The 11008-nt window shown below is 49.3% G+C and overlaps 1 protein-coding gene across 2 annotated transcripts; it reads right to left on the bottom strand.

Moving 5' to 3' along the window:
• Positions 1–5919: 5919 nt before the first annotated feature.
• On the bottom strand, positions 5920–9172 carry LOC144948775 (P2Y purinoceptor 4-like). 2 transcript variants are annotated; one of them, XM_078878423.1, is made up of 2 exons: positions 9092–9172; positions 5920–7814 (listed from the first exon to the last, which is right to left on the bottom strand). In XM_078878423.1, the coding sequence occupies exon 2, from the start codon at positions 7781–7783 to the stop codon at positions 6668–6670; it is 1116 nt and encodes a 371-aa protein (XP_078734549.1). In that variant the 5' UTR covers positions 7784–7814; positions 9092–9172; the 3' UTR covers positions 5920–6667. The 2 variants fall into 2 exon arrangements, with proteins under 2 accessions (XP_078734549.1, XP_078734550.1); XM_078878424.1 differs by having other exon boundaries at positions 9107–9172.
• Between the last annotated feature and the right edge of the window lie 1836 nt (positions 9173–11008).

Genomic DNA, 11008 nt, shown 5'->3' with positions numbered 1-11008 from the left:
GCTCTTTTTTCAGAAGTCACCGTAGTAACTAAGTAATAGCTCAACAGAGTGACGTATTATTTGGAAATGTATAGCAGCCAAATACTCTAAAGGCACGTTGCTTCTAAATGTTGAGGGAGAAACCGGAGGACCCGGAGAAAAATCCACGTGACCACGAGGAGAACATGCAAACTCCAAATATACAGAAGGCGTCAGGGTCAAACTCACTACCTCCTGCGCACCAGGCGAGGTAGTCAACATCTCGCCACTGTGGCACCCAAAAGCAGTCGTTGGCTGTCGCTCGATTCCAGGATGATCTCTAACCGCCAGTGCCGGATTATCCTCGTAACAAAAGTAGCTGCATATGTAGTAGCTACTACATGTGTAGTAGTAGCTACTACACATGTAGTAGCTACTACTACATATGTAATTGCTACGGGCCCCACACTTTCAAGGGTCCCACGCTAAATACTTTCAAGCTATCAATTTCGGTTCAGTGATTCTGCACTTGCTCTATTACTGTAGTACTATACCGCCTTCGACTTTTATGAATGACTGGGTGTTAAGGTTAGCGATTTGTCGTATTATCCGGCTGTAGAGCAAATTAATAAATATAAGTACTTTACAATGCAAGTGAAAAATGTATGTATTTTAATATTTACACGTGTGTTTTTTTTACGTAGGGCCCCTTTATAACATATGCTACAGGCCCTGCACTATCTTAATCCGGCACTGCTAACCGCAGTGTACATATCGGTCCTCAGATGACTCAGAAGTCAGACGTGGGAAACAGGGTTGGGACAATAACTCATCCGTGCTTCTTAACCCTTGTTTGGATGACGCACGGCATCCAGTCTCCAGGCAGTGATAACTACGTGATGGTATTACGACCATTGGTGTTGCTTAGATCCCGATGTTTCATCGTCGCAATTTAACCGTGACAATTCTTGATCGTATGACCAGTGCAATGCATGCAATCAAAATGTCGCGTGTTAAATAATTCATTCGCACGACGTTAAGAGGACGGGAAAAACGTTCAACCACCCCAAAATGGCGTGCTCATTCCAGATTTGAAACTTTCGTGACTGCAAGGATTCATATTCTTGTTTTTTTCGGTAAAGTCACGTAGATAAAAAAAAAAGATAAAAAAAATTTAATTAATAAAAGTAAAATAAAAATAAAATAAAAATCACGACGTTTCACCGGCAACACAAGCTTCCGTCTTCAGGTGGAACCGTCAAAGCACGACAGCTGTATCAAGTAAGAGAAATTCCAAGAAAACAGTCCTTGTATATATACTGGTTGAGGGTGGGAGGAGCCAAGGTGGGCCCTGAATACAGTATTATTTTTGTGAGGTTCGGTTCGGCTGAAGCACGCTGTTAGGAATGGACCTTTGTTGTGTAAACTAGGTGCGGCTGGTGTAAAGGTGCGTGTAAATGAGACTGAGCCTTTTTTTATTTTATTAATGTTAATTAAAATTTTTTATCTACGTGACTTTACCAAAAAAACCAAGAATATGGGCGTGCTCATGCCACCGCACGTGAAGTCCAATCCGCGAGTGGTTCTCTCTCACGCCAGCGATTCGACGGGTTGGGAGCGGTGTAGCAATGTCCGCGGTACGGTCACGGAAACGTTGGGCTTTTAACGTTGCAGCAATGGTCACTTGTAGTTTGTAAGAAGAAGAAAAAAAACAAGCCTCGCCGCTTGCATTGCAGAATACCGTTGTGAACATTGTGGTAACCTCGTCCGGACGCTGTGTGGGAACGTGGCCACAATGTCGTAAGGTAAAACCGCGCGCTTAAATGTATACAGCCATGTGAGAGCAATCGATTGCGAAATAAATATCGCACGCAACGTATAACTGATTTTTTTAAACATCTTTATATTTACAAAAGTACAAATTTTAGGCACAATTGCGAGCATCATACACACCTTTAAGTGAATACAGCGGTCACGTGACATGCGCCTAACTGCCATTAATGTTAACAGCCAATGGGGAACGATAGAGGCTTGTCTCGCTTAACGAGCGTTCGTTAACATCTTGCCACCGTGGCCCCTCGAAGCCCCGTGGTTTTGTATTTTCCTCTCCTTATACTGCACAGTATACCCTGTCTCCTTAGAGTGGTAGGAACCTCCTGGTTACACCAGCCCACGGGATTATTGTGTCCGTCCGTCGTGCAGGGAGGGGCTGGGTGGGGAGGGAGGGGCTGTGTGGGGAGGGGAGGTTGGGGAGGGTGCGGTGGGGGGTAGGAGGGGTGGGGCTGGGTGGGGAGGGGCTGGTCACCCCGTGGTGCCCTTATAAAACTCAACGTTTAACCTACTCACGCCGGCTTGTGCCCGCCCTCACAGTCGGGAATACACCACGCCGCCGTTGACCCTGACCATTGACCGAGCAACCCAACGTTCCTACCAGCTCCCTCCGCAGGAATGTGTTAACGCCTCTCTCATCCTCTACACTTTCCCGCCAATCTGCATCTCTTTGGGGTTCCCCAATCCCCGATCTCATGCCTTAATTGTTGTGTAGTGGTGGTGCGGACGCACGCCCGCCCGCAGTGAGAGATCACGGGGCGGCGCGGGGTGCGTGGTTGGGCACGCGATGTAGGCGTGGTGTTGACGCGCGCGCCGGGAGTGAGAGATTACGGGGCGGCGCGGGGTGCGTGGTTGTGCGCGCTGACACAAGGTGGGAAAGAGGATCGTGGGCAGCGCGCAGTGATTGGTCAACTGGGGTGGGTGCTCTCAGCGACGTCCGCATGAAGGACTATAAAGGGGGACGCGCGGGAGCACTCGGGGAGTTGTTAACAAGTCGAAGACCGAAGACGGAGTTCAGAGGTAGGCCCTGAGACCCCTAGTCCCGCTGTCCTTGTGAGGGCCGGGGCCCTGTGTGGCTCGGAGGCGAGACTGTGGGACCCGTGGTCTGACGTCCCTGTGGACCGAGACTGTGGGACCCAGAGTCGAGACGGACACCCCGGCTGGGTGTGTTCCGAGAGGCTACGGGACGTAAGAGCCCGTGTGGGTGTAGCCGGGGGAACCCTGTGGGTTAAGGCTGGAGTTAGCCACCCGTGTAATATAAGTTGGTGTTAATAAAAGAGTGTGCTACCCGTAAGGTCGTCTCCCGCCAAGTTCCTACATTACAGTTGTAACGTTTTTACCCCCCCCCCCCGTACTGGACTTCTGTTAAAAACAGAGCGTTCTAGCTGAGCGGATTCCTCCAGTATAAATTAATGCTCTGATGTTATCTCTGGACGTGGTCATCTGATCTTTGTGTGATCACTATCCCCACGCCTGCCCTTGTCCCCGCATGAACCCTACAAAGATACTATATAGGGCCATGGGCCTTGCGATGAAACTTTCACGAACTGTATTTCAAGGTTGTATTAATTGTATGATTATACTGGACAAAGATACTATATAGGGCCATGGGCCTTGCGATTAAACGTTCACGAAGTGTATTTTAATGTTGTATTAATTATATGATTACACTCTACTGGTCTTGATTCAGCATTACAAATACATATTTTAAGCAGAAGAAATTATGCGATTGTGTCGAGAAAGTCAGTCACGAAAAAAGTGAGTTTCGATAAAGTCAATTAAATCATGGAAATGGATGCAAATTTCTGTCATTGTACTTCCTTTGTGTCTGTTTAAAACAATGAGTCATCCGGTCATCTTGGTCAGATAATATCTCGCTGGTTGTGCTTTTTCTTTTTTTAACGCAGCATGATGCGGTCACCTCGTTGCAGCTCAATCTCTGTGCGGATTGTAGGCTAATTAAACATGAAACTAAATGATGACTTAAAGCTTTCGTGACTGTAGGAATTCATATTCTTTGGGTCTTTCGGTAAAGCCACGTAGATAGAAAAAAAATATCACGACGATTGCTTGTGTTGCGATCGAAACGTCGTGATATTTTTTTTTTATTATTTTCCTATCTACGTGGCTTTACCGAAAGACCCAAAGAATATTAAACTAAATGGTCCACGATGGAGTTATGACGATGTTTCCACCATACATGTGCCACATTTAACACATTCCTGCGGAGGGAGCTGGTAGGAACGTTGGGTTGCTCGGTCAATGGCCAGGGTCAACGGCGGCGTGGTGTATTCCGCAAATATGGTCGACTGTGAGGGCGGGCACAAGCCGGCGTGAGTAGGTTAAACGTTGAGTTGTATAAGGGCACCACGGGGTGACCAGCCCCTCCCCACCTAGCCCCACCCCTCCCACCCCCCACCCAGCCCCACCCTCCCCACCCAGCCCCTCCCCACCCTCCCCACCCAGCCCCTCCCCACCCAGCCCCTCCCCACCTAGCCCCACCCTCCCCACACAACCCCTCCCCACCCTCCCCTCCCCACCCTTCCCTCCCCACCCAGCCCCTCCCTCCCCACCCAGCCCCTCCCTGCACGACGGACACAATAATCCCCTGTGGGCTGGTGTAACCAGGAGGTTCCTACCAGTATAACGTTTTCAACGTTGCACAATCTGTACTGAAAAAAATAACCAAGAGGTATTGCCAGAATTGATTTACTTCTTGGTCAAGTCGTGTACAAATGTATGTCGTTAACTCTCCTCCACCGGTGTGTGTATGTACGTTGAACTTCTTTCGCACCGTACACAGCCAACTGTGCTAATAGGATGTGTTGGAAAGCAACCTCAGAGTATTGAAATGGATAAACGACATTTCGCTACAGATTGCAACCAGCATCATCAGGTAGTTAACAGGAGCTCAGACCTCAAGTGAACGTGCTTCCTTATCCGGGTCCTTAGGTAGATGACATGACGTCACGGCGCAGTCATGCACGTGATTTGGTGCAATCATTAGTTGATTGATTTGGTTGTGAATGGCATGTTAGTGTTGTGAGGTAAATCTATTTAGCGATTTGGTGAAAACAGGCTATTCTTAATCATGTTCAGGTATATTGTTACGTTTGTTTGTTGTGAAACGTTGCGACAACATAATGTTCATTCAAGCAACCTCATGGTAACACCATTGCCCTAACGTTTATGTTTTGCTGGTTAATTGATCACTCACCGCCTTTGTAATGAAATTTTGGTTATTGAATAATAAGGTCTTTGTGTTTATTAAACCTTAAAAATATCTCAAAGGAGTATTGCCGGCAAACACTGAAGATTTGGTTTAGACCAAGCAAATTAATTGCGTAAACAAATCCTGTGCAGCTGTTAGTTTGAAAATACAATCTAATGTCGAGAGATGAAAACACCTCATTAAAAGAAATACAGGGACTCCTCTACTTACAAACATCCGACTTGCGAACTTTCAGAGATACGAACAAACCTGTCCGTATGTCCAGTTGCCTGTTCGGACCGAGATACGTAAGATCAACCGTCGTGCAATAGATGGCGGTGGTGGCATCAACATATATAGAACGTGAAGAACCAGTGGCATCTACATCTACAGAATGTGAAGAACCAGTGGCATCTACAGAACATGAATAATCAGTAGCATCTACATATACAGAACATGAAGAACCAGTGGCATCTACATCTGCAGAACGTGAAGAACCAGTGGTATCTACATCTACAGAACATGAAGAACCAGTGGCATCTACATCTGCAGAACGTGAAGAACCAGTGGCATCTACATCTGCAGAACGTGAAGAACCAGTGGTATCTACATCTACAGAACGTGAACAACCAGTGGCATCTACATCTGCAGAACGTGAAGAACCAGTGGCATCTACATCTACAGCATGTGAAGAACCAGTGGCATCTACAGAACATGAATAATCAGTAGCATCTAAATATACAGAACATGAAGAACCAGTGGCATCTACATCTGCAGAACGTGAAGAACCAGTGGTATCTACATCTACAGAACATGAAGAACCAGTGGCATCTACATCTGCAGAACGTGAAGAACCAGTGGCATCTACATCTGCAGAACGTGAAGAACCAGTGGTATCTACATCTACAGAACGTGAAGAACCAGTGGCATCTACATCTACAGAACGTGAAGAACCAGTGGCATCTACATCCACAGGAGATTATACAACGTTTAAAATCAATCCCCGTGTTTAGTGTACACGTCGTACATGTTTGGAATCGACAGGAGTAAAGTTGGACTTACGAACATACCTCTGGGACCTAACTCGTTCTTTAGTAGAGGAGTCCCCGTATGTAAAATACATTTATAGAAAACAAAAACCACTCGCTTATAAAATGAAGGCCGCTTCAACATGCCAACGTGGGGCCAAAGTCGATATGCGGTTCGAGCCAACGTTGACCCAACGTTTCCCCGATCGTTCCTAGTTTACTGGGTTTATGGATGAATTTAAAACGAGAATAAATCAAGACAACCACATTCTTCCGCATTAATCGCTGAGGTCCCAAATACAGTAACTATAAACACATTTTTCAATCATTCACATTATTATGCGCACTTACAAAATACTCCCTGACCACGAATCTCCCAACTATTGCAACTTTACAATCTCTCACGATTATTACGCACATTCCGCCAGTTACACAAGCAAATCCGATCGTACAAACACACGACTGAAATTATTAACTCAGCAGCGGCTTAATCGTAGGCCCGCTGCTGCTACTACTGCTGCTACTGCTGCTGCACCTTCAGCTGCCACACGTAGAAATGGTGAGAGATCGTGAGATCGGTGACGCGTGCGGTATTCCTGACCGACCTGCCCGCTGTCACAAGCCCACGGGCCTCAGTCGTCTACACGAGCGCGCTCTCCCGCTCCATGACCCCTTCGGCGCCGGTCCTTGGCGCGGCGCTCTTCGAGAACCGCACGGATTGCAGGAACTCCGCGCGGATCTTCTTGCTGGAGAAGACGAAGAGCAGCGGGTCGAGGCAGCAGTTGGCCGACGCCAAGGGACGCGTCACCTTGTAGGCGGTGTTCACGGCGTTCAGTAGGCCACACGATGCGTCGCCGACGCCTCTCATCGCGTAGTAGAGCGTGCGCGTTACGTGGAAGGGCACGAAGGAGATCGAGAAGACGAGCATCACCGTGAAGATGAGCCTCGTCGTCCTCATCCTGAAGGCCCGCGAGCGCTCGTTGAGGCCCGCGCCGCCGCCGGCGCGCAGCTTGCGGACGATCATGCAGTAGGACGCGAGGATGGAGCAGAGCGGCAGCGCGAACAGCGTGACGGACGTCACGTAGCTGTAGACGAGGAAGCTCTGGAAGCGCTCCTTGGTGGTGGTGTCCGGGCACACGATCTTGTTGGCCGACGCCGAGGGGGCCTTGGTGGTGGTGAACGAGAAGATGGGCGCCGTCTGAGCGAGCACCGCCACCCAGACGGCGGCGCAGACCCAGGGAGCGGCGCGCGCGCTCAGCAGATGGCCGGCGACGCGACCCACCGTGGGGCAGCCGCTCCAGTGCACCTTGAGGTAGCGGTGCGCGCTGATGCACGCCAGGAACATGATGCTCGTGTACATGTTGAAGTAGAACGTGAAGCGCGCCATGGAGCAGAGCGCGCCGCCGAAGGGCCAGTGGTTGCCGAGGGCGTAGTAGACGCCCAGCAGCGGCAGCGACAGGGTGTACAGGGTGTCCGACACGATGAGGTGGAACATGCAGTGGTAGTAGAAGTTCCACCTGCGCTTCTGTCTCAGGAAGATCCAGAGGGTGGCGCCGTTGAGGGGAGCTCCCAGGGCGAAGCACAGCCAGTAGGACAGGGGCAGCAGCACGTACTTGAAGTCCTCCTGAAAAGTGCAGCGGTACTGGCCAGGCGGCGGCCGCGGCGAGGCGCTGCTCCAGTTCGAGGACGTGTTCCACGGGGCCGGAGAGGTGAAGCTTGTCGAGAGCTCGTCCGGTTCCGTGAACAGGTCCATCATGTGGGGGTGGGGGGTACGCGCACACGCACACCTGTGGAGATGCAGGATGATGGCAACTATGTCTTCAGTTGTAATAGGTTTTTACCCTTTTAACTGGTACAAAATCTGACACCTTTATACAAGGCATCATGTTTGCAATAACCTCAACACAAGAAGTCAAAATGCAAACAAAAAGAAACAACTCTGATGATGATAATGGTATGCACTGTCATTGAAGTTGATTGGTCCACACCCGAGACAGCTTTCTTTAGAGCCTAGTCTCCATGCATCCATGATGTTGTGTGGATGCGCCGATGCCCGAACAGCGTGTTGGTAATTACAAGCCCATGGGCTGCACAACAATATAGCAGCCTCCTACCGTTGTTATTGAGCTGATCTGGCCCATGCCTTCCAATCACTCCAGACCAGGTGCCAGCACCATGATCAACTCGGGTCACACACGAGCGCGCGCACGTGTGCTGCATCAGTCGCGTGGCGTGGCTGGCATGAGCCCCCACGGCAACACTCAACCCCGTAGCGAGACCCGTATCGAGACCTTGTTTAAAGGGGATCATACAGAGCTTCAGGGGGGAGTTGGTCGGGGTGGAGGGCACGACACAGCCAATGTCAAACTTTGAACACGTGCGAACCTCGAAACAGAATGACGGGACGATCTGCTTTTGTCTATTGTATATTCTTCTCTAGCGCTCACCCCCCCCCCCCCGTGTATATTGAGGGGGCCTGAGGTTTCAGCAGCCCCCCCCACCCCTTCCCTTCCCCAGGTGCCGTGCTGAATTGTATAAACACAATACGAATATTTTTTGTATTATACCCTCTCTGGCAACAAAACGGGTGTTAAAGATGTTCAGACACCGGATACCTTTTGCAAGGACTCAAATCTGCATTAACCGCACGTACTTGTGACCAAAACATGCAAACAATTACACTCTGATAATAATACTAATAACAGACGCATTGTCTTTGAAACTGATTGGCCTACGCCAGGGACAACCTGTTTCATTGTCACAAAGTGTAAAGCCTATTCTTATATTTTCCCCCATCAATTTGATACTGTAAGAAAAGTCCCATGGATACATGCTAGAATAACATTCAGCTAGAATAGCATTCAGCATGTATGCTAGAATTCCTGAAGGACCTCCCCAGGGACGTGGAGCGAAACATCGGACATCGTGCCGAACAACACGAGGTAGACAATCCGTCAACAAAACCCCAAAAAATACATCGACAAAGCAGCGGTGACAACTCTACGGCTTCGATAACGCTGCCGGCGTTGTTGATTTCTTTGCTGTTGTTGTTGTTGTTACTTACTTCACTCGTCGTCACCTTGCCTCTGGAGGTTCACCGCTTGGTGACTTGGGGTGCCTCTTATCAGCAGCGCCCGTTGTGGTTCTGCGACAAGTTTGCGGGCTGCCCGGGTGGGAAGGGGGGGGGTCTTGTCGCACTCGTGGCACCAGTTGGAGTGGGTGTGGCTCACGAGCGCACGGAAGTTTCCGTTCCCTCGTGGAGTCAGCGGATTTCAGCCGGCGACGCCCTCTGCAAAAGCCGACGACTGAGTTCGATTCCCGAGCCTGGCTCTTGGCATCAGCGGCGATGTCTGCACCGGCACGGGCGTGCCACCGAACGCTCTCTTCGCGAATTCTCGCACTGACTAGCGCGGGGAAGTATGGTCAAAATTACACCTCCCCCCCCACGATACGCACGAAGCCTGGATTGGCAAAGGGCTGTACATGCACTGTGTGGAGCAATGTCGTCGCCGCTTCGTGTGCAGGGTCTCGGTGGGTCGTTGCATCGCGCCAGCGAGCGAGACAGCGACGGCGTGGAGAGGGAGGCCTTCGTCCAGAAGTGGATAGATCATGGCCTATGGTGATTGTAATTGTACGCATGGGATAGAGGATCGCTGAGTTTGACTAGCATTGAACAATTGACTTGCCCGTCAAGGTTCAACAGCTCCAATTAGACATGTTCAATTGCTGGTTGAAAGTTATCTTTCGTTCGAAGCAGTAATTGGAATTAAAAGTACCGAATTGCCACTTTGGCCTATCAACCCGAACTACAAACCACTGCAACCCACTGTAGTGTGAGCTCCTTCGACGGAGGAGTAAGAACGAAACCGCACCAAGTCTCCCTGCTGAAGCCCTCTCGTGGTGAGCAAAACTCGACATTGGCATTTAGCCCCTGAAAATATGAATAAATATTACCATGGGGGCCGTCCATAAATGACGTCACGCGATTTTTGACGATTTTTGACCCCCCCCCCTTCGTCACACGGCGTCACAAAAATTCAGACCTCCCCCTCAAATATGACGTCACAAAACTCTGCCCTCCCCAAAAAAAAATTAAACATGCTTCAAATCGACTATGAGACCTCCTTTACCAGTGGCAAAATATAGTAATAGGTTTTTACCCTTTCAACTGGTACAAAAAATAAAAGCTGTCTCGGGTGTGGACCAATCAACTTCAAGAACAGTGCATATCATCATTATCAGAGTTGTTTCTTTTTGTTTGCATTTTGACTGCTTGTGTTGTGGTTATTGCAAACATGATGCCTTGTATAAAGGTGTCAGTTTTTGTACCAGTTGAAAGGGTGAAACCTATTACTATGCTTCAAATCGCTTTAAACTATTGTCATTGTAGTCCGTATTTAATGTGGCGCTGCACACTGATGTTGTAGGAGAAAACATTTATGAAAAAGTATATTTAATTAAGTAGAACGTGTTGTCTATATTTATTTAAAGTTGCGCATTTTGATGTGACGTCACATTTCTCAAACACCCCTCTCCTCTCGTCACACATCGTCACAAATGTCTGACCCTTCCCTCCCCCCTAGGTGCGTGACGTCATTTATGGACGGCCCCCTTGCGCAGGGATCGACAACTAAAATACCAAGAAAATACTTTCTTTCGAATTCGGAAAAAAAAACCCCTCAATATTTCAAGATTCGCAACGCGTTGTGGTGAATACGAGACGGCGGTTCTCAATTGAATAACGGTCACGAGGCAGTGCTGAACGAGACGCACGTGGCACCGGACCTGCAGGTTGCTAACCCCCTGCCTGGTTCCATGCGCAAGTCGAGAATGAAACTGCAGTACATCCCACGTGGCGTGCAGCAGAGCGCAGTAGGGCGACATCTATTGCTAAGCTCCCACGTCGAATGCACCCCGAGTCCCCGACTCCCCGCGTTGACCAGCGTGGTGAAGTATGGTCATATTATCACCCCACGATCTG

Source organism: Lampetra fluviatilis, chromosome 51, assembly GCF_964198595.1.
Source record: "Lampetra fluviatilis chromosome 51, kcLamFluv1.1, whole genome shotgun sequence".
In the NCBI taxonomy this organism is placed as follows: Eukaryota; Metazoa; Chordata; class Hyperoartia; order Petromyzontiformes; family Petromyzontidae; genus Lampetra; species Lampetra fluviatilis.
The sequence above is the reverse complement of the archived record's forward strand: the minus strand, read 5'-3'. Positions and strand labels throughout refer to the sequence as shown.

Excerpts from the sequence above, each read along its gene's own strand:
- LOC144948775 (XM_078878423.1), bottom strand. The coding sequence starts at position 7,783 with ATGATGGACCTGTTCACGGAACCGGACGAGCTCTCGACAAGCTTCACC.